Source organism: Thunnus maccoyii, chromosome 10 (assembly GCF_910596095.1).
Source record: "Thunnus maccoyii chromosome 10, fThuMac1.1, whole genome shotgun sequence".
Taxonomy (NCBI): Eukaryota; Metazoa; Chordata; class Actinopteri; order Scombriformes; family Scombridae; genus Thunnus; species Thunnus maccoyii.
The window spans coordinates 24,249,843-24,272,592 of record NC_056542.1 but is presented as its reverse complement, the minus strand read 5'-3'; the positions used below and the strand labels follow the sequence as shown (position 1 = coordinate 24,272,592).

Sequence of the window (22,750 nt, the reverse complement as noted above, 5' to 3'; positions counted from 1 at the left end):
AATAGTTTATTGCACTGGTGCTGTTTCCCACATAGGGTCCAGCTGATTCAAGAAGAAGCAGGAGGAGGGGGGAGAGTGGGTGGGCATGGGAGGGGTTTGGGATGATGAGGGGGTGGGGGAGTCAGACAGCTGCTGTGTACAGTTACCATGGAAACCTTTGTCTAAAGTCATCAAAATGGGAGGAGAATTCAACAGAAGCAGTGTTATAAATTAATATTTAAAAGGTTTTTCTCTTATTGTAAAAAGGTTGGCAGAGATTTGCCTTTGGCACTGTTTTTTAAGTTACATCAGTCAAGCAACATTTGACTGAAAACATGGCAGACATGGCAGACATGTCATGGCCCCACCTTACCCAACTCTGTATTGCTGCAGATTCTGATGCTTTTTTGCTACACAAATGAATAACTGAATCGGTAGAGGGCTTACAAAATTAATTAAGAAATGTAATGTAGATATCACTACATTAGCAGTTTTGATAACTGGACAAATATGGAGATAAAATTATATTATTGAGCATTGCAACAATTATACAGAAATTTTACACTCACATTTCTATTTCACTGATTGCAGGACACGTGGGTAAAGCCAACAAGGAATAAAACTCAATTTGTCTATTTTGGCTTCAACAAGAAGTAGTATTCACAAGAAGTATTCCATATTACAATGAAAATACCCACATAAAAGTAAAAGTCCTGCATGCAAAATATCATTTGCAAAATGTACTTAAAGTAAGTATCAAGTATCAGAAATAAAAAAAGTATTAATTATGCAGAATGGCCCTTTGTAGAGTGTTATATTGTTATTGCTTATGCATGAACATATAAGCAATGTTTTAATGTTAATGTTAGTTAAGGTGGAGCAAATTTTAACTACTGGTGCTTACACTCATCGGCCACTTCATTAGGTACACTTGTACCATCTAATGCAATCCAATACAAGAGCTCTGCCATAAATTCTACATTTACAAAGCTTATACATTTTCAGTTTTTGCTGACATTGTCAGAAAGGTGATAATTCTCCTTTATGATTATTATTGAGGTCGTAGTGGTGGTCGTGTACTGGAGTGCACTATATTGAAAAGTATTCCTAATATTTTGCCCTCCTCACATATGTTAACGGAGTAAACAAAATAGTAGGAACACCATTCAATATAATGCACCACTGTACACCACCACCACCCACTACGATCTCAATAATAAACATGAAGTAGAATTCTCACCTTTCTGACGATGTCAACAAAAACTGAAAATATATAACTTTCATTGATGTAGAATTTATGGCAGAGCTGTTGTATCGGATTGCATTAGATTGCACAGGTGTGCCTAATGAAGTGGCTGGTGGGTGTACATTGGGTTATTTAATCTATACATCATGTAATAAATTGATAATATTTTTGTACATGAAGTAACCAGTAACACCAGTTGTGAGATAAATGTTGTTGAGTAGAAGTATAAAGTAGCAGAAAATAGAAACACTCAAATAAAGTGAAAGTATCTCAAAAAATACTACTTGAGTAAATACACTTGGTTACTTTCCACCTCTGGGCTCCAACACATTTTACAGATAATGCAGTATCAGAGAAACATTGGTGTGTGTGTGTGTGTGTGTGTGTGTGTGTGTGTGTGTGTGTATGGGACTCTGTATTAAAACTGAGGCAACCTCCGACCTGGGGCTGCCAGTGTGAAATGAGTTTTGATAAAGCACCATGAACAATACCAAACAGATAACCCAGGATTAAAGATAAAACTTTATAGATTAGCAGTCATTGTTTAAATGACCAGTAAGAATTTTCCATTTGTTCTTTTTATAATATAAAACTCGATTATGTTCTTTATCTTGAGGAGAAGTTATTCCCATAATTACAGGGGATGATTATGAATGTGAAGAAAATTTTGTGCGTACAGTGTAATAACTGTAATGTGACCATAGTGCCCCCTAGTGTTGGAAATCTGCTTCATATGTCTGTTACCAATATTGTCTGTTCACAATAGCTAAACCAGCCTAGTCATAGATGTACAAATCTTGATCTGTGTGTAAAATAATTTATATATTTATAAAAGAGCCCTGGCATTTACTATGTTATGAGGTACGTTTTAAATGAAGTAGCAAAAGGAAGCCAATATTTTTACAGGCATTCAGTTTAATTTAATTTGAAGAGAGCTCAAAGTTATGATAGTTTAAAAAGAAAAAAAAACAACAACACAGAAGCAACGTGGACGTATAAATGTCCAAGCTAACAAGCTGGGAACATTCCCAAATGCGCAGTGTACAAAATATCACAATGTAATATGTACAACACAAAAAGAACACAAATACACAGACGAGCACTCTCAGCTAGATGAAAATCAGTATTTACACAAAAGAAATGAATAAAAACAACCAATAAATAACATCAAAATGCATTTGTTGATGAATGACATAAAGCTGGATTTGCTGATATAGAGCCAACCATTGATTTATACTCTATATTCTACAGGCAGAGCAAAGTTATTCTTCATAGTGGTTTAACATACACAGTCACTATAGAGGTTCACCAGCTCTTTTTGTATATAAATCATAACTTTTCATTTATATTTTTAAATTCCAATTTTTTTCCCCTGATAAATTTACATTCAAGCCAGTTCAGGACACAGATTAAGCCTGAAAACTTAGACATTAAAAGATATTTGATTGAATATGGGAAGAAAATGGTGCTTAAAATAGGTTTAGTTAACTTGATAAAAGTGTAAGCTACTTCTGAATTCTCTGTAAACACAAAAGGAACCCAAAACTCCATCGCTTCTTTGTTCGGCACACGACATTTTCACCAGCGTGTAAGACAAACAACAACATCAGAGAGGATATAAAAAGACAGGTAAACATCTGCAAACATCTTAGACAAGTTCTCTGTCAGAGGGGGGAGACATTGAGATAATCATCGGATCCATAATTTCTCTGGATAATATTCATTACATTTCATCACATTACATACAATTAGGGATATACAAAACCTGTAATGCATACAGAAATAGAAAATGTTCACATATTGTTAATCCTCAGTGAGCCACAGTGGATGATTATTCCATCTTAAACCAGTGATGGAACAATTACATCACAAGTCTCAAAGGATTAGAAGTTTTTTTTTTCTATTCCTACATACACCTTACCGCTGGATATTGATTTATTGTCCTTCTGTAGAATATACGTAACTGCGCTAGTGAATGAAAGCAAAACGGTGAGTGACAGCTGAGTCCATGACCTGAAATTAATAAGAATAAATAACTCCATCTTCACACAAGTGTGGATAACTGCAGAAGCGTCCACATGTATTGTAAACTTAAGTCTCTGTCACATAACATCAATAATAGCTTGAATAAGATGAGGACAAAAATGACTTGATACTGTACATTATCATCAGCTTTATACCTGTAAAGGTGGACAACAAAAAATAAGAAGCTCAAATATAAATAGAGATGTTTGTGTGCGTGTTATGTTGTGTATTCCTGTCTCAGTAAAGCAGTGGTCGCTAACAATAATGGTACATCATCTTTTTCAAGCAGCTCAGGCAGATTTAATGCAGCTTTCTCAGCAAGCCAAATGGGCTCAGTGAACTCTTTGTTTCTTTCACAGGCTCAGTTGTTAGTCGCTGAAAGTCACTTTTTGAACAAGATCTACCGTACCTGGCACCACAATAAAGAGAAGGAATACTAAGATCTATCCCGTACCAGACACTACTGTATTTTGGGTTAGTTGTGATAACGGTCGCCTTGGGCGTGACCTTTGACACCTCTTACTGACAGAACGATCCTCTCTCAACACAGGCCTGTCTCATAATGTATCTACAACAACTCAGATCATGGCTTAAATAAACACATCACACTGTAACTCATCCATCCATCTATATCTTCCTCAAATTAAGTCTTTCATGTTTTAGCACTATAAACCTAGAACCCAAAGCAAGGCCCTACCTCACCTTTACCTCTCTCCTTAATCTTCTTCTAATCTCTTTTAGCTCTTCCTTTCCTCTTTCTCCTCCCGGAGTTTTCCTGGGGCTTCTCCTCTTTGCTCCCCATCACCACTGCTCCATTAGCGGCCTTGCTGAAGCCATTGAGGGTCCCATTAGAGAGGGCTTTGCCTGCTTTGGAGGAGGAGGAGGCGGCGTCACGTCTGGGCTGCTGGCGGCGGTAGGTCTGGTAGTAGAAGTTGCCGAAGAGTACGATGAAGGTGATGGCGTAGCAGATGAGGGAGTAGTGCATCCAGTGGGGGAAGTCACAGTTGACGTAAAGGGACAAGGCCGTGTGGCCGATGGTGACGTGGAACTGGATCTGAGACAAAAATTACACACAAAAAAGACATTAGATTGAATTACATTTTTCACATTTTTGCACTGTAATAGTTTCACACCTCTTCGATTATTTCAGTCACAGATTGTGTGTAAAACATGAGGTAAGATTAACTGTCCAAAATGTGTCAGAGGAATACATTTCTGTTTAAAGGACTCAAACAGTGAAGAGATATTTTACCATCTGGATGATGGTCAAGTACTTCTTCCACCACAGGTACTTTTGGATCTTAGGACCACAGGAGGCTAGGCCATAATAAAGGTACATCAAGACATGGATTGCTGCGTTCATGTGTGCACCAAAGAATGCTGCAAATAAAAAAAATGAAAACCACTGATATTAGTTTTGTCATGGTAAATGTGGTAGAGTACAGCTTTGTTACATACACAACTCTGGTTCTCTTGAAATCCCTTTTTGTACTTTTTAATACTTTTAAATACAAATCATGTAAACTTTACGTGACTGGTCTTGATTTCCAACTGCATTAGCACACAATGATAACATGACTGACAAAAAATAATATCAGCAAATTGTCCTCTATGATGGATTACTTATCTAAAACAAGTTCTATGTCTCTGAAAGTTGTTGTTCTTATAGTTTGAAAATAAATGGAATAATTGAAATAAAATATAGAATATATATTGAAACAAAAACTGATACCATTACACACTTTATTCTACTGAAATGTATGTAACTTGTGAATAAATGTGATTTGAGATTAACATCATGCAGATTACTTACAGATTATTATGTAATATTATATGTTGATTATTTACCAATTATTATAATGTAATTATCATATTATGTTGTCCTTGATAATTACGAATGGTGCATGAAATTAATGCCAGGTCTAATGCACCCTGTTGTTGTCTCCATTATTTGCTCCATTATTAATTTTTGGTGCACCAGCAAGGCGCAATGACTGATGGGTAATTTTGTTTGTCAACTTCCAGCGAACTGATGAACCATTGTTCAATTCTTCCCTACACAGTTCACAGTTCCAGTTGAACTGAGCAGGGCACTACTTGGCAATCTTAAAGCACCTTTGATTGATTTATAGGCATAAAGCATGATACTGAAATCTACTGTAGCATGAGCTACTCACACTGCCCTCCTGCCACCCATTTGATGCCAATCCACCAGAGCGTGAACATGGTGCAGTGGTGGTAGACGTGCAGGAAGGTAACCTGGTTGAATTTTTTCCTCAGGATGAAAAACACAGTGTCCAGATACTCGATGCCCTTGGAGACGAAATACCACCACAGAGCTCCTGCAACCTGTCTCAGAACAGGACATGTGGAATGAGTTGAAGAGAGAAGACATGCACAGGTGAAGTGAGGGAGCAGAAACAGAGACAATCTGAAAAACAGACTTTTCATATATCAATAAGGATGTTTCAATTAAACTAAATGTCCTTCCTTTAGGAAAAATGTTCTCTTCCATTCTTTTCTATTCTACTGTATAATATCTTAACCTCAGGTTCACCTGAGACCAGCTGCCTCCTGGTTTCTGGGTCAGAAGTGTAACTACGTCATGGAGCAATTAGGAAGGAAGGTGAAACTGAACACCCTCCATGATCCTTCTTCCAGCTCACACTTTTTCTGATAACAGAACCAGGGTCCAAATGGATGGAAGCTGATCATATTTCTAAAACCACTGAGCGTGCCGCTTCCGTGGCAGGCTGACAAGGACTTTCTTAATCATTTGGGTGCAGTAGAGAGAGATCTATCTGTGTTAGTAAGTAAGAGGGGGTGTCTGGTTTCTTTTGAAAAGTGTTTCTTGGACACATGAGCCGTAAGAAACTGTTAAACTAAATTACATAATAAGGCTGGTAAAGTTCAATCCATTGTGGTAAATGTTCCATTTTTAATTAAACATAAGTGAGTGTGTGTGTCTCTCTAACATCTACATACAACCTCCTGCAAGCCACCTCAGCTGCAAACACTCACCCTGACTTCATTGGGGTCGTCTGAATAGTCCACCGGTTGGCAAATGTAACTGTAGCTTGCCGCTCGCGCTGCCATAAACAGCTAAAACACAAAAGAATATCTCTACTTAGTCTCTTTTGAATGATACAAACAGACAAAAGGCAGTGACACACAGTGAGAGTGACAGAGAAAGGGAGAGAGATGGAGTACAGGCAGAAAGCTGGATACACAGTAATAAGGTTAGTCTAAACCCAGGGGGCAAAACTACTCGTGTAATGTACTCAACTAGATGGATAGTTATGGTTGTAGAGGAGCGATTTATCCCGGGATAAGACTTCCACAGATTCAGTTCTCCCTGTGCAATTATTTAACACATACAGCCAAACAGAGGAACGCCTATGGTAACTAGTCTCTATCTACCTCTTTGAAGATGAAGAAGTTGAGGAAGACCATGCTGAAGTTATAGACAATGAGGGTTTTGCGAAGCTGGAAGGGCTCTCTGTTCTTCATGTATTTGGGCCCCAGCCAGAGGAACAGCAGGTAGGAGGTGCTGATGGCCAGCGTGGGCAGGGGGTTGTCCATCAGAGGCCATTTCTCCACCCGCTTGTCTGTGGGACAGATATTCTCAAGGTGTTACATAACTATTCTTAACGTTCACCTGCACAGACACAGTGTGAGTTCAATGTCAGTTTACGGGAATAAGTGCTGAGTAAGCATACAGATGCCAGATTTTGTCCCGAGGTGACCGTCTGGAGGTCAATTTGATGCAGACAACCTTGTTTAACGGCACATGTGATACTTTCAGAATGAGTGTAGTTCAGTCTAAGTGTAAAATGAGTTTCTCCAAAGAGGAGACGAATAATAATACAAATTCCTACTAAACTGATGAAAATTGATTAGGCAGGAGAATCAGGATGAAAGCTATAACCTTTAGTTGTTTTCCCTACTGATTCCAGATATGATAATGATGTGCAACTGAAGGTGGAAGACAGGACAAAGAAGAAATTGAAGTCTTCAAACTACTAAGACACCCTTGGAGACAATATATTGCAGTATATATTTCATTTTAATATATGTCCATGCAGACACATTCCTCAACAATGGTGCAACCTTGACTCATCCCTTTACAAAAAATCGTAGGGTGCCACCATCGTTTAAGTGACTCATTCTATACTGAGTCATAGCAAGAGAGGCATACCTTTAGATATATATACAGTATGCAAATGCACACACAATAAAACATGCAAAACAAGTGGCCATTCTTCACTTTTTTCCAACAGAGCTCTCTTATACGTGAAAAAAACACAATTATTATAATTACCTGCAATAGTTAGAGTCCATTTGTAGAATTCTATGGTGTCATTTATTAAATGTGTGACAATCTCCATGGCTGTGGCCGATGACCTGAAATGAAAGAAACAAGGGTGAGGATGGAAATCTCAACTTTTAACCAGCATTTCATAGTTAAAGCTGAGTCAAGAGTGGTGCCATCTTCCAAGAGATACGTTATCATCTCTGTGATTCAAGGTTATTTTCTAAGGTGGGGCATAACAATATGTTTTTAAATCTTTTTTAAGGGGTTAATATTTAAATTATATGAGGCCACAAAAGAAATCCCAGCCATATGAGTCTGAGGCCCCATGAGGCCATGACAGATGAGCTATAGGCTTCATTGCGCACAAAGGCTGGGAGCCCCGGCCGGCAGAGCGCATGTGTCAGCAGATTTTTGGCTTGAGCACGACCACCAGCCAACCTGGTGTCCCTTATTATTGGTGGGATTGCCTCGTGGCCCACTTCTACATTGAAATGGGTCATCGCCTATAGAGTGCCAGACTGGCGCATATGCTGGTAAGTAGCGGGGTGCACTCTCACTCAGTAACACAGTGTGATTTAATGATCCTAAAAAGATGACGCCCCCCTCTCGCTCCCTCTCCAGCCTGGAGAGGATCAAGCGCTGCTGCAGCATCTGCCATAGACTACTCCTCCACGCGCTATCCGCATACACTGCTGAGAATAAACCAACAAACAACGCTGCTTGAAAAGACATTTACATTCATATCTTACATTTAAGTGGCCTATACTACTATATTTACAATATGAGATTTTTATTATTTGAATGGCGAATTTGCATTCTGCGGCATGCAGTCCGGCCTTCACCTAGGCTGTATGAACAGTCCTATTATCAATATGACTTTTTCCCAAAACCTCTGAGCTGTTTCAGCCTGTAAAAAAAACAACAGGATTACAATCCATAAAGGATAAATATGATCATAATCAGGGCTGCGCAAAGGCAGCACACACTAGGCTCAATAAAAGCGACATTTCGCCCCCTGCTCCGTACGGATGAAGATGCTTATTACCTTACCGTGTCGGTGGTTTAAAAAAAAAATCCGTCTATTATGACATTCAATGCAAGGTCATGCAGCGCGCGTTACTCCGCCTCGTGATCGACTGAGTTTGTTTTCTATAAATGGATGAATTGCTCCGCATCCAGAGTGAGATAAACGGGCCGTTGAATTAACGGCGATGGCATGTATTTCTCGTCAGGGGACCATACTAGCCTCCACTGCGCGTCTGCTTCAATGAATTCCTCCTCTGATCCCGCACAACACCCGCGTAAAGGCAGCCAGAATACGCCGCAAGTTTCCGGTCAAACCTTCAAAATAAAAAAAGCAATACATGTTTTCCGTGAGAAAAATATGAAAATATAATTAAGCCATATATGGAGCCATAAAAATGTCAACAAAGGGCTCATTTTATAAACGTAATTCACTGCTACAATTTGGCAGCAACTGGTCATAATTTTGGTCACAGGTCCATGCTTTTATTTGATAGCGAAATCCCTCGGTTTCCTGTATACGTCTGGCTGTCTCTGTCTAACTTGATGCAGCTCCGGTCCATTGGTGCCACTTGCCGCGGATGATGGAGATGCTACGCGCATGCGCACAAATGAAGGCGGATGCAGCAGCTGCAGGGCTACATCAGCTTCGTCAAGTGAACTAGAGACAGACAGAATAAAACCGGAAACGCAGTGTGTTTGCCTTCAAACTGAAACTGTAAAATGTGTCACCTACAGTGTGAGTCTATGCCCTCACTCATATTTTTGATTATCTGTGTACAGACAGTAAAAATGATTATTGGAGGCAAAGACAAGATCAGACGAATCAACAGGCTACTGTTGTCACATACATAGCCAATAAGAAAACGTGGTAGACTAATACATCATGATGCAGTAAAGTGTCATTAAAATGGCTAACGGATTATTGAAGAAAAAGACCTGCTGTTAAATGACTTAGCCAGGACTCTCTGTGAATTTAGGTATGTATTATTTATTATTTATTTAGGTAGGTAAGTTATTTTGATACCCAACAGTAAGTGTATTTCTGTCACTTTTTATATCATTTAATGCCACATACTGTATAATGTTGCTAAAAGGCTATATATTGTATCCTCAGCAGATGTGATGTCTGTAACTCAAACGTTGCAACCATGAAGGTCACCAAAGAGACTTTTCTTTGGAAACTCCAGAGCAGCCTCCTGTGTGTCACTCTGTCTGACTTGACTGTTGGTGGCTTCGCAGTTGCACCGGCTTCTCTCTTCTCTTTTCTCTTTACGAGCTCTTCATTGTAATCTACACATTACATGTTTTCTGCCTCTTGTTCCTGCGCCACAGGGATCAACGGAGCATTTTTGCGCAGTCTTTCTGCAGCACTGATATTCAGCGAAAAGCGGAGATAATGCGCTCTCTGGACGCACTTCATTGATGGTCGTGAGCTTCCAGGCCTTATTCTCTCTGATTACAGGAGCTATTCCCTCAAATCAAAATGGTCCGGTGAGACAGAGTTTCGGGGGACAGAGGCTGTTGCAGAGATAAGGTCGAGATTGTCGTTTGAAAAATGAAGATTTGGAGCACGGAACATGTTTTCAGGTTGGTCAAAACAATAAACCCTATTGTTCAAAATATGTAATAAAGCAGAACTGACCTGACATTGTAGGCCTAGGTTGATGGAACCTAACTTACAATTAATTTTAAAGTGGCTCATTAAACTCTGAAATTCATGACTGGTTCTTGTCAGTAAAGTCCACCTGCACTATATTAAAGGCCTATGGACTGATGGTGAGTCTCTACTATAGGAGCATTTAACACCATGTTTCATTTTTAGGTATTCTAATGGATAGAGAAGGACATATGTGAAGCTTTTTACACAAACTTTAGCATCAGTGTGCACTTAACATAATAAACCGTTACTCTAAGTCTATATGTGTTCTTCTACATGTTGTCTTGGTTTGTGTGAAGTTACCCATGGGAGACGGTGATCAAGGCTGCAATGAGAAAGTACCCCAACCCCATGAACCCCAACGTGGTGGGGGTGGACGTGCTGGACCGCAGCCTGGACGCAGATGGACGCCTACACAGCCACAGACTCCTCAGCACAGAGTGGGGCCTCCCGGGGATTGTACGTGCGGTCAGTCATTACATACTATATCAACACAAGATATATATACAGTAACTGTGTATAACTTTTATCATGTGGCGTTCAGTGGTCTGTTCATCTAGGCTCCGAGTCAATACCTAGCCCTCAGGTCTGTAAAAGTTGTGTCATGCACGTACACATATCATGTATCAGTCAAGTGATATTTAGGCTGATTACTCTGGTCTCACTGTGTATTATTGTCTGTGTAGATACTGGGAACCAGCCAGACGCAGACTTACGTGAAGGAACATTCCATAGTCGACCCCGAGGAGAAAAAGATGGAGCTGTGTTCAACAAATGTAAGTTTATACTGAGCCCCATTCAGCATTCATTTAATATTGCTTAATAGTTCATTTTGCAGTGGTCAGCCACCGCGGCATGGAAATCTTTAGCCGTCTGTCTTTGCTTCATGATAATAAATAATAAATAAATGATACATTTCCCATGAATAAGGAAATCCAAATTAATTTGCATTCAACTTCCAGATTACTCTCACCAACCTGATTTCAGTGGATGAGCGGCTCCTTTACAGACCACACCCAGACAACCCTGAGGTGTAAGTACATTGTGTAGCGTTTTTCTCTTTGCATTTCATTTCTGAAAGATTTTTGGGTACAGTGTGTGTGTACTTGCTGTTTATTCAAAATGTAACAGTGTAAAGAAAGACAGGAACCAGAATGAGCCAGACACTGTGTTCTTGCAGGTACACAATGTTATACATTACTCATTATATGTGTGTGTGCGTCTCTCTCACCTCTCCTCACTGCTCCTCAGTACCGTCCTGACCCAGGAGGCCATCATTACAGTCAAGGGAGTGAGTCTAAGCAGTTATCTGGAGGGGATGATGGCAAGAAGAATGTCCGCTAATGCCAGAAAGGTAACACAAGATCAAAACATCACATATATCTTTATGGGCTTATTCTATATTTTGCATGCAATATGAAATCTGGTTCTCGATTAAGTAATTGCTGATGGATTACTTTGCATGCTTTCTGGGGATGTCTGTTAGTTTTCTCCCCTCTTTCAGGGCCTGTTTATTGGACATACACTCAAAAGTTGCTGTTCTCAGTGATGTTCACCTACTGTACATCTATCTCTGTTTATGGCTGCAGCTATACCATGGTCTCTTTAATCTTCTGTCTTTCCGTGTGAATCTGTAGGGTTGGGATGCTATTGAGTGGATTATTCAGAACTCTGAAAGAGAGAACGTACCTCTCTGTGACATTTACTAACTCTGGTAACTCTTAGCTTTTCTTTGCATTTTTTTCCTTCTGTTTTACCTGTTTATTATAAGCATGCTACATCTTTTTTTTCTCTTAAATCGATTGAAAAAAATTTGTGTACACGTGTCACATAATGCTCAGTGCTCATTTGTTTGCGCACACACAGGACTGCAGATCTATAGTGAAGACTACTTTCCCTGGCTACACCTCATAAACCACCGGGGATCCTCAGCATCTCCAGATCCTCTGCAGTTGGTACTTACACCGTCTGGGAGGTTGTGTGGATTTCCAGCCCACACCGCCTCTCTTACCTCTGGAGTACATGCACTGGGAGTTGAGACAGATGATGCCAAAGCTGAATGGTTATTAAGAAGAATGAGAGTCAAAGCACTGATGGAATTGTGGGTCCAAATCTGGTAGGCGTGGCTCAATGCTAACTCAGCACTCATTTATGCATTAACAGTTGCTTTAAATAAGGGAAGAGAGGAGAACAGGACAGTTTTCTTCTGTGTGTGTGTGTGTGTAGCATGTTCTACAGTACTGCTGAAGGCTGCTACCAGGTTTACCATCCATAAGGAGTTGCATCGACATCATGAGCCTACCAGACTTTACCAGTTTGAATATTATATAACTACTCCACTTTTACTTTGCTCTAATGTCATATCTTCTGTTTAGAAAAATACGTGATGCAGATGCCAAACAAGGATGCAATAGGTAGACACACACACAATTGTTTGAAAACAAGGTACGGTACAATATTGACAATATGCAACAAACTTTCTAACTTTTATTTTCCGTTATGTCAAACACTGGCGACTCCTGTTGTAGGAGTTAAAATCAGAAAGTCGTAACTGGTGCTTATAACATGTTTCAAGATTCACAAACTGTAGATATTTTTTGCATGATAATATTAAAAAAACAAAAAGAAAGCAGGAGATATTAAAGAAAATAAGTAGTGTGGTAGCTAGTCATTAAACTGCTATTGCAGCTTTAGGTAGGAATCCAAATGAGTATTGTTTCTCTTAAAAAAAGAAAAGATGGGAATGTATCATGAACATTGCCTTCTTTTTCTGCTGTCAAAGCAGCAATACACTGGCACCTTTTTGATGTATCATATCGGACTGTATAGCCTCAAACCAGCAGATTTGTGATTGAGTTAATGAGGAAGAACACCGCACAGTACAGGAAAAAAAAAAGTTGTCTCTAAATGTGAGTAGAAGTGTACATATATATGGCCTTAAAATGCAGCTTGTGTATTATTGCTTTGACAGCAGTATCATGCCTTTGCCATTTATACACATCATGCTTCCAAATGTTGAACTACTCCTTTAAAAGCTACCTATACACCCTGAGGAGCAGGGCAAGACTGGATGTGCAATGCTGCACATGGTAAAACTCTTACATGCTAAAATATATTTCTTTTGGAAATTGAATAATATTTGTATAAAATATTATTTATTTTAAAAACATTGTGTAACAAGTAAGTTGATTATTACATTGTTTATATTGTCTGTGTGTCATGCAGAAACAAGTTTCATTTGCTTTTGAAAATTTGTTTTAACCTCAACTGTTTGTCCTACTGCAACAATTAAAACAATTGTTTGAGAAACTTACATTTTGAAACTTGATGACGTGAACACATTGTTTGTTGTTGGATCACACAGAGCTCATTGTGCAACAACCCTTGTGCTATTATACAGCAGGCCTGACTAATTAACACTAATGCTCCTGGTTAAAAGACACTGGAGAGGTTGTTCTCTGAGTCAGTGCTTTAAGTGTTTCCTCTGCCAGTGTGCGAGTGAGGCTGAGGCACTCTAAGAATTTCATTTGGTTTGTTTTCATTAGACTCTCAGTCTAACGTTCCATCTTCGAAGCACTGATTCAGTTCTCTGCTCCGCTAAACACTCAGGTATGAGCAGTGATGGAAACTCTTAAGCAGAGAAAAGATCATCCCTCAGAGGTAGTTTGTTGTAAGTATGTTCTGATGAGTAGCAGCAGCACCCATAAAAAGACTGAAAATACCAAACTGTCTTGCAGTTCATCATTTGTCCAACAGAGAGTGCACTTTTGCTGTTAACAGCAGGAAAAATTACAGAGCAGCTCCAACCAGGGGGCTCCAGTTCACCTCTGGCAACAAGCCCATGTGCATTTCAGCTCTCTCTTCAAAATGATGAACTGTTCTACAAAATGCTTAAGTGTGTGCTGATTATATATAATTGATGCCACAAGTTAGCTTATTTGCTTATTTTCTTTTATTTATTCAACAGAACATAAACAGAACGCATTGCATAGCATGTACACCATTCCTCACTGTCTGAGCAGTGATAAGAGGAAAGTCTGGGTCAAATTGCATTTTGTACCAATATTTCCATTCTTGCAAACCCAATAGTGCAATTTGAGCTAATTGCCAGAATCAGAATAAATAAATAAGTAAACACAATCAGCAACGTGTTTTAAAAAAAAAAAAAAAACATGCATGAGGTTAAAGAAAAGTAAGATGTTTCAAAACAGTCAACTTTGGAATCAAAGCCTCACATCTTGATTACCACTCTTCTGTAAAACAAGACATTTGATGATGATGTTGATGATAACGATGATGATAATAACAGCATCAGGATCTGAAAACATTGCAAACAAGGATTAAGCTGTACCGGTTTCAAGTTTCACGATAAGGCACACACACCATTTTTTATAGTTCCTTTGATTACAATCTTTGGTAATACTGCACTCAGATGCTGTTGCTATAGCAGCCACAGCAGAAAATGAACACACACAATATTAAAAAAAAAAAAGTCGTATTAAATCTTTATAAAAGTGAAAAAGAACAACGCAAAATAGAAAAGATACTATGGTGTGTCAACACTCCCTTGCTAACATTCATTAACTCTTAGGTACTGCAGCATCTCCATCCCAGTGCCAAAAAAAACATTGCAAACTTCATCTGAGCATATAAAACACATAGCAACCCCCCTCATGTGAGCAGGCCTTGTACTACTATATCAAACAAATCACTATTTCAAACATTAACTCAAAATTTGAATCATTTTCCTACTTTCCTGTTGAAAAGAACAATGACTTTTAGAGCCAAAAATAAAAGAAAACCAAATTATTCAAATTAAGGGGAAAAAATGCACATAGCTACAGTTAAGAGGTGTGTTTACTTTGGAGGTGTGAACTCAAAACCTCATTAAACTAAGATCTCACTGAGCTGAGTGTTTCCACTGCTCTCCCCTCTTCCGTCCACAGGCCGACTGTTCCTACATTTCTTTCCCTCTCTGTCACATTCGCTCTCTTTCAACAGTGAACTCTCACAGAAGCCTCTGCACTCTTTCAAAAAAAGTAACTCGATTGCATAATTGTCCCACTGCCTGAGCGCCCTCCAGTCATACCTCATCTATATATACATCCAGGAATTGATTGTGCTATCAAAACAAAAACAATATTGTACATTTCTATGTACAGTATTTACAGTCAGATCATCTGGATTTGGGGAGGGGATCAGAACTTGAAAAGGTTAATAAAGTCTTGAGGGGAGAGGGCCATAGTGCAGCTTTCTGGGTTGTTGGCTGTGCAGGGATGGTTTGTGTCCTGAGAGGAGAAACAAGATAAACAATAATCAGTAAATGTACACTTTGATCAAAATGAAAAAGTGAAAGAGAGAGAAGAAAAATCCTGAGCATGCATGTGTATACCTTCCAGAAAAGGATGTGACAGTGTGTGCAGAAGTGCAGGGTGTCGCTGTATTGCTCTCTGTGAGGATAGCAGCGGCTCAGCTTAAAGTACATCTTCTTCCACTCCAGGTGACCTTTATCTGACACCATCAGACGCTTTCGAATCTAAAAAAGGAGTGCAAACAGATTTTTCAGACGTAACCTAAGGAGAGAAAAACACTTTGAAATGTTTGCTTTAAAGTCTGCTTTCTGGACTTTTTTTTTTTTTTTTGCCCTGAGTCACATTTAATAAAATACTTGACAGATGGAGGTTTTGCCAGCATTAATGGATAGGGGTTCTCTCCCCAGACACAAATCTAAACCATCCTAAACTGTGGGAAAGCTTCACTGTAACCTACTTTTTCAAGTGTGTGCTTTTGAGCATGGTGTGAGGTTACCTCTGCTGGCACATCCTGTTTATCAGAGATGCTTGACCTCTTTGTTAAGTTTATTATTTTAAAACAGTCTCACGTACTGTATTCTCCCTGTAGGTAATCAGAAATACAGGAAGCATTGACACTTGTAGTGTGCAAGATGTGTGTGTGTGTGTGCACGTACAAGTGCATTGTTCTCATTGTACATATATTTAGAGATCATCCAATAATCTCCACATGCCTGTCTGTCTGTGAAGTGGTACTGGCAGAGTCTCTTCCAGAGCAGCCGGTCCTCAGTAAGGGCCCCCAATTCAGGACAGACCTGGCCCAGGCTGACCAGGTCCCTGCCATCAGACAGCCGCTCCATGATGTTCAGCTGCAGGCTGGCAGGAAGGTCAGTCAGAGTCATGCCTGTAGACAGAGGCTGGAGGAAACAGGAGAAAGAAAAAAAGTTATAATGGGGAGAGTATAATGGGGAAAATGCACCCAAGAGCCTTCCCAGTAGTCTGCATCGTAACACCCTTCTAAATGCAGCTCCTAGTTTTATATTTCGGACAGATGCTCACCCTGTTGATCTGGATGTTGTCCAGCCGTTGCTGCCACTGCAGGATGTTCTCCATGCGGTGCACCCACATGTTGATGTTCCCCACAAGCACAGACTTGCCCATGTCCTGAACAAGACCGCACAGCGAGACGTAGAGTGTCTGCAGCAGCTCCTTGATTGGACGGACATTCTGCTGGTCGTCAAGGACTGTGGGAGGAAATCAGAAGTTCAGTTTAATACTACAACCATGACCCTAAGTGAGTTTTTAAAGCAAGAGTGTTGCACAGAGATTAGCAACTACCAGGCGAACAGCCAAGCAGTAAAATATTTATTGTGCATCATCGACAAGCACATTATTAAATCAAGTGTTTTGCAGTGGCTGTACTCTCCTCCTGGGACGTCCATAATATTTGTCCAACAGGTTTCATAACGCTACCTAAACAATCTGAATCTCTGTTTAACACTTGGGACATTTTAGTTTACACTGTTGCTTGGGGAGGGGTCTGGTTACTGTCAGTGTTTTTCACTGTGCCATTAAGGCAGCATATTCATGCCTTTGCCATCTTTACACAACACCAAGGCTCATTTTGTCACCTATTGGTGCAACTAACAGGAAGGTTTCATGGGAGCAGAAAAATATAACCCTTAAACCAATAAAGAGAGAAACTGAGAGGCAAACTAGTCAGATGGCTTTATAAAAATAAAAAAAAAATTTAAAAATTTTAAAAAAAAGGGCGAGAGAAGAGCGACAGGGCTCACCTTTCTGTACCACTCTCTCCAGAATATTCATGTAGTTTTTCTGCGCCACTCCACTGAGCGAGGGGAGCTGGGACTTGGCGATAAGCTCCAGGAGCTAGAGCAGAGAAAAGAAAGAGACAGAAAAGAAAGAAACACAACATTAATTTCACCCTGTCAGCTGCTAAGACTCTCTGTTCCACTGCCTCATTACTTAATGTTTGTTATGCTGCATTCTTACAAAAAAGCACTCACACTCCTAACAATAAATGCCATCTAGAACAAATTTGGAGCCTTTCCACCTGGTCATTACTCTAAATCGAAGCTGGATCCAAAGACCATATAACAACGTTCTTGGCTATGATCATACTTGGTCTTGAGTCTCTTTAGGGGAAGAAGCTGCTGGAAAGGTGTTGGACAACAGCCCAGGCTGTCAACAGCATCAGCCTCCACAAACAAGCTTTTTATCATTTCACTCCTGATCCCCTTGTGAAATGAATTAGCTGAATCATTTGACAGAGTGTGTGTGATTGTGTGTGTGTCTATGCAATCATGCTTTTGTGTGTATGTCTGCGTGGTTGTTGTCTTTGGCTAGTGGACAAACGACGCGTCCCAGGGTGGCATGTCTGGCATCTAACAGATGCTGTGACATCATGGAGAAACAAGTCCCCCCCTCCCCCCCTTACTCAATATGTGACCTTTGTCATCATATCAACATCAACTTTATGGTTAACTGGAGAAAAATGCTTAAGTTGACAACTGTACGTAAGCATTCAGATAAATCCTAAATAACAATGTTAATGAGTTTGGGGTTCTTAATAACACCCAACTTTTAACTAAATTACTTCTCTCCTTCATCCTCTGCCTCCCTGTCCGCTTTACCAATTTTAAGCTTCTTCGCTCGCTCCTGGCTCCTTTTTTTCATTCTTTCCAGCTCCATTCCTAAAACCTAATCCCGTGCCCTTCTTCTTTTAGAAGCTCATCAAGTGTTCCTCTCTTTGTAGAGCAGCCGGGCAGAACAATGTGTGTTTCTGTATCTACTTTTAGCCCCCGCTGTTCACTAAACTGCACTTCATAGCTTGGCGTGCGACTCGCGCTTTTCCACAAACACAGCGACTGTATCAGGAGTCCTGCATCTTCTTGTTATCATATAATGGCGATGATGAAACGAGTTAAAGTTAAGAGTTTTCTGTTTCTCCTTGAAATAACCTCTATTTATCCCCTCGGTGAAAAAAAAAAAAAAAGAGGACCACTTGTTGTCTTTCTGTGGAAGAACCTGATCTGTGTAACCGAGACGGAGTTAAGTGAACCCGCAAATGCCATCAGACACAACCAGTGAAGAGCAGTGACCTAGGACAACGTGTCCAGACTATATGGCTTGTGTTACACAGCCATATTGTTCTTTGGGCTTACCACACTACACTGCACTCGTTAGCTGGAACCTGTGTTAAAAGTGTGTGGATAGTTATGTATAAAAGATTAAAAACTCAGATCACTGATGAAATAGCAGAAATATGTATTCTGATGTCTAAGGAATATTAAAATTTAGCACTATAAGATGTTCATTACATATTTCAAGTCTGATACACCTCGCTCGTGTCTATCCGTTTATGACTGTAGATAAAAACAAAACAGCCATAAAACATGAGCCCCTGCAGTGTGACTGTGCTGCCAGAATGAAAGGTTGGTTCATCTCATCCTGATTAAGCCCCTACAGCACTGATTCCGATGGTAGTTCACATGAGACAGATACAAAAAGAATTAAAACAAAATAACAACATATGGTGAGTGAAGGGAGAGAGAAAACGAGAGAAAGAGTAGGAGACAATACAAAAGAGGGAGGCCTATGTCTCGCAGAGGCAAGTGTGTGTGTGTGTGGGGGGGGGGGGGGGGGGGTCTGAATCACCTGACAACCACTGGGTCTGGTTTCATAAACCCCTGTCGGGTGGTCGCGTCGCACCTCACCGCACAGCCGTCACCCCTCCCGCCCGCCGCCCCCTACCTCCTCACTCCCAGCAGCAGAGGAGAACATGACCACATGTAGCCCTCAGCTCACATGGGAGCACATGTGGCAGAGCCGGTGTTCGGTTCAGTGTGGTGACGCTTTGATGTGGAGGGGGAAAGCTCCAAATTGGATTTTACACCAAGCCATTTGGCATCCCTAGTGCACATGCAATGGCACTACAAATTGCATCAATTTTACACTTTTTTTTTTGAATACCAATTGAATGACAATAAGTGAATTGTGCCCTGGGTAGAAAATAGGGACTGATTTTGGATACAGCTTTGGTGTAATTCAATTCAGCAATTTGAGGATGCCAAATGGCATTAGCAGTATTACCACAACTAAATATCATACTGTGACACACTCCTTCCCTTACCACATACACCCACTCATATACACTCCCAGGGTCAGTGTCATCACCATTAAGAGCCTCTTGTCTGCACAGCATTGATAAGAGCCTGGCAGAAGCCTACACACCCTCTTAACCTTAACCCCTTCACTCCCACTAACAAAAAACACATCAACAACCACAGGGGAAGACAAAAAGAAACAGAAGAAACTGGAAAAGAAAGAGATGAGGACTCACTCTGACGACGTAATTAAATCTCCTCGTGTCCTTGATGGCGCTGCAGAAATCTAAGCGGTTGAAGGCCTCTCCCAGTGTACAATATCCGTGGCGCTGGGAGAATTTAATTATCAGGGTATTAGATTGCAATCCTCTGCAGGAGTGTAGAGTTTTCTCTGCATGTTTACATTAACAACAATGATGATATGAAACGTCGGTGTGAAAATGAGGCTTGGTTATTTGTTACCTCCTTGGTGCTTCCTTTATGAACATAAATCCACTTTTCCCGGTGGAAATCTGTGAGAAAGCAGAATGTTTATATTAGGGGCCTGCCCTCATTAAGCGGCTTATAAGCTATGTGACAAATGCACACATCACAAATAGGATACAATTTCAGAGTCAGTGCAGTTATTGAAATTGAGTTTATGAAATGACGGAAAATTAATCATAAACAATATTATTAGGAAGCAGCTCCCCTCCTGAATGTTACATAACATCCTCATGAGCCTCTACTGTTAATATTTTTGGTCCGGAAACTAACTTTAGGATATTATTATACGATTTATAACCCCGTACATAAAATAACAACATGTTATCCTTTGCGTATTTATACAGTAAGTCAGACTGAGTGGCGCTTTCATTGAGACTCACAGGGGACCTTGCTGTTGTTGTTCATTAGGTCTTTTTTCCTCTTCTTGGCAGCCATGTCGTAGCTGAGAGAGAGCAGCAGGTTCTCCTTGTTGAAACACTCCTCCTCCTCGGCTTTGCAGAAGCTGGAAAAACACAAGGACACATATTTCATTAAAGGCATCACTTCAACATACTGTGCTTAGAATACAGTACAAACTCTCCATGCAGCACTTTTTATGCCTTTTTCCTGTACCGAGGACACACATACACATCAAAACAAAAAGGTATCAACTACATTCTTAACTGTCTTTGTTATGCCTTAACTGTAACCGCAGGTCGTGTTAAAGGCGACTTCTTCGTGTTAGAAATGAGTGTGTTCATTTTTTTTGAAAGTGGACAGATAGACTCAACAGGCGTTAGTTAATCCACTCACTTGTTGTGAGGTTATTAATAGCTCAATCAGAGATTAGCCTGGAAAAGGAACACAGCCCCAGAAAACAAAGACGCTAGAGTTAATGAGAAGGAAACAAGGCCTACAGCTTGTACAGTCACTCTGTCTTTGAACATAACTCTGCTAGGACTTTCTTCAAAATATTTCCCCTCCTCCTCCCTCCCTCCCTCCCTCCGTCTTTCTCTAACTAAAAGAAAGAGATGGCGCATTCAAGTGTTGCGCAACTTTTTAAAGTGTTTTTTGACCAACCTCTCCACGGAGACATTGTTGTTTTTGTCGTCTGCTGTTGTCTTTTTCCATCCCTCTTCGGTTTTTACCCAACTCTGACCCGGTGACCTCCAGTCCTGTCCGAGGAAAGGCATCCTCACTTGATGACGTTGACTTAAATAAATATTTTTAAAAATCCTTGTTGCGTTAATATGTCTCCTTTCTTCGAAGCGCTTTGTCCTGCTTGTGTTTCTGGTCTACTGTTGTCATTGCGCAGCTCTTCTTATATCCTCCAACTCAGAACCCGGAAACACATGAGATCCGCCCACTTTGGAAACTTCCCTGCAACACGTGGCTTTGTTTATCAACTTGAGCGTTGCAAAACCTCCTCGAGAGGTGAGCAGAGGCAACAAAAGTCCTCATGTCACGGAAAGAGAGACGTTGAGGACACCGAGGACATTTATTTGTAACGATATTTGCCTGATAAACCACACAGGAAAGCATTTTTACATGTTAGAGTGGGCTTGGGATACAATTATGTTAAAGTCTCAGCTGTGACCAGTGCTGGTTCATAAAGGTGTACAGGTACATTTACTCTGCCATGAAGTGCAATTTACATTTTACATTTTTATGCTACTTAAACTTTTACTGGGAAATATTGTACCTTTTACTTCACTGCATTTATTTAACTTTGATTTAACATTCAAAACACATGAACTTCTTATAAAATATGATGCATTATTATAGATTAAAGGCCCTGTGTTGGACCTACACAGGTTGGAGTTGTGCAAAGCTACATATGCTGGGATTTACATGAGGTCACCATGTAGCAATAAGAATGATTCAGTTGTAACTTGTTGGAAAAAAAACTAGCAGGAAAGCCTTTAAAGTCCCAAAAAATTGTTATTGTTTTTTTGATCTGTGTGCACAAATTATTATCTTTGCCCATAAGACAACAAAAACATCAACTTTTGCTACCAAATTTAACAGTTTGAATGGGGCCATTTCAATTTTGACTTAAGTACATTTTTGTAGTAATACTCAAGTAGAATTTTAATTTTTTTACATTGTGGTCTGAGTCATCTGCATACTTCTTCTACCACTGGCTGGGACTAGGATTCAGTGATGACGAATGATACTTCTTACATACGTCACTATACACTTTCTCATGTGTGTGTGCTATAATAGAGAAATAAAACTGCAGCCTACGTCTGATTTTTCTGCAGACCCCATTACCGACCCCACATGGTTCCTATAGGGAACCACTGGTCTACAATAAAGCTGAATATCACTACTCACTTCTAGTTTTTATGGTGTATGCATTCGAGTTGAAAAAAAAAAAGTAAATGTTGTTCAGGAAGTGTTTTGAAAAACCTTGCTCTATGTCAATGTAAATATAAAGGAAAAAAACATTTCAGTAACATGACTGTAAAGTCCCCTGATTCTTAGTCACTCTTGGTATTATAAATAGATCAAGTTGTCCTTTGGATTCCTCCAGAGTATTGGATTGCATTGTGGATTGTGTGGGAGACTCTGTGTGTGTGTGTGTGTGTGTGTGTGTGTGTGTGTGTGTGTGTGTGT

General features: G+C 40.0%; 3 protein-coding genes across 5 annotated transcripts; 1 reads left to right on the top strand and 2 right to left on the bottom strand.

The window, feature by feature from the left end:
* Positions 1-2,134: 2,134 nt before the first annotated feature.
* On the bottom strand, positions 2,135-8,813 carry elovl4a (ELOVL fatty acid elongase 4a). The gene is made up of 7 exons (XM_042423837.1): positions 8,616-8,813; positions 7,572-7,654; positions 6,671-6,858; positions 6,272-6,352; positions 5,428-5,599; positions 4,503-4,630; positions 2,135-4,304 (listed from the first exon to the last, which is right to left on the bottom strand). The coding sequence occupies exons 2-7, from the start codon at positions 7,636-7,638 to the stop codon at positions 3,978-3,980; spliced, it is 963 nt and encodes a 320-aa protein (XP_042279771.1). The 5' UTR covers positions 7,639-7,654; positions 8,616-8,813; the 3' UTR covers positions 2,135-3,977.
* Positions 8,814-9,784: 971 nt separating this feature from the next.
* prelid3a (PRELI domain containing 3A) lies at positions 9,785-13,571 on the top strand. 3 transcript variants are annotated; one of them, XM_042423840.1, is made up of 7 exons: positions 9,785-10,178; positions 10,548-10,707; positions 10,935-11,024; positions 11,211-11,281; positions 11,500-11,602; positions 11,886-11,962; positions 12,115-13,571. In XM_042423840.1, exons 1-6 carry the CDS (start codon positions 10,147-10,149, stop codon positions 11,955-11,957), a joined length of 528 nt encoding a protein of 175 aa, XP_042279774.1. In that variant the 5' UTR covers positions 9,785-10,146; the 3' UTR covers positions 11,958-11,962; positions 12,115-13,571. The 3 variants fall into 3 exon arrangements, with proteins under 3 accessions (XP_042279774.1, XP_042279772.1, XP_042279775.1); XM_042423838.1 differs by having other exon boundaries at positions 9,786-10,178; positions 10,548-10,716; XM_042423841.1 differs by lacking the exon at positions 11,886-11,962 and having other exon boundaries at positions 9,786-10,178; positions 10,548-10,716.
* A 611-nt stretch (positions 13,572-14,182) lies between these two features.
* fbxo32 (F-box protein 32) lies at positions 14,183-21,475 on the bottom strand. The gene is made up of 9 exons (XM_042423836.1): positions 21,212-21,475; positions 20,533-20,654; positions 20,129-20,178; positions 19,903-19,995; positions 17,336-17,429; positions 16,599-16,783; positions 16,274-16,456; positions 15,641-15,784; positions 14,183-15,536 (listed from the first exon to the last, which is right to left on the bottom strand). The coding sequence occupies exons 1-9, from the start codon at positions 21,322-21,324 to the stop codon at positions 15,447-15,449; spliced, it is 1,074 nt and encodes a 357-aa protein (XP_042279770.1). The 5' UTR covers positions 21,325-21,475; the 3' UTR covers positions 14,183-15,446.
* Positions 21,476-22,750: the final 1,275 nt, after the last annotated feature.

Coding starts and splice junctions, on each gene's coding strand:
- elovl4a (XM_042423837.1), bottom strand. CDS start 7,638: ATGGAGATTGTCACACATTTAATAAATGACACCATAGAATTCTACAAA. Junction 5,600..6,271: donor ACGACCCCAATGAAGTCAGG/GTGAGTGTTTGC, acceptor GTTCTGAGACAG/GTTGCAGGAGCTCTGTGGTG. Junction 4,305..4,502: donor ACTTGACCATCATCCAGATG/GTAAAATATCTC, acceptor TTTTTGTCTCAG/ATCCAGTTCCACGTCACCAT.
- prelid3a (XM_042423838.1), top strand. CDS start 10,147: ATGAAGATTTGGAGCACGGAACATGTTTTCAG. Junction 10,179..10,547: donor AGCACGGAACATGTTTTCAG/GTTGGTCAAAAC, acceptor GTTTGTGTGAAG/TTACCCATGGGAGACGGTGA. Junction 11,025..11,210: donor TGGAGCTGTGTTCAACAAAT/GTAAGTTTATAC, acceptor TTCAACTTCCAG/ATTACTCTCACCAACCTGAT.
- fbxo32 (XM_042423836.1), bottom strand. CDS start 21,324: ATGCCTTTCCTCGGACAGGACTGGAGGTCACCGGGTCAGAGTTGGGTA. Junction 20,655..21,211: donor AACAATGTCTCCGTGGAGAG/GTTGGTCAAAAA, acceptor GTGTTTTTCCAG/CTTCTGCAAAGCCGAGGAGG. Junction 20,179..20,532: donor CAACAACAGCAAGGTCCCCT/GTGAGTCTCAAT, acceptor GCTTTCTCACAG/ATTTCCACCGGGAAAAGTGG.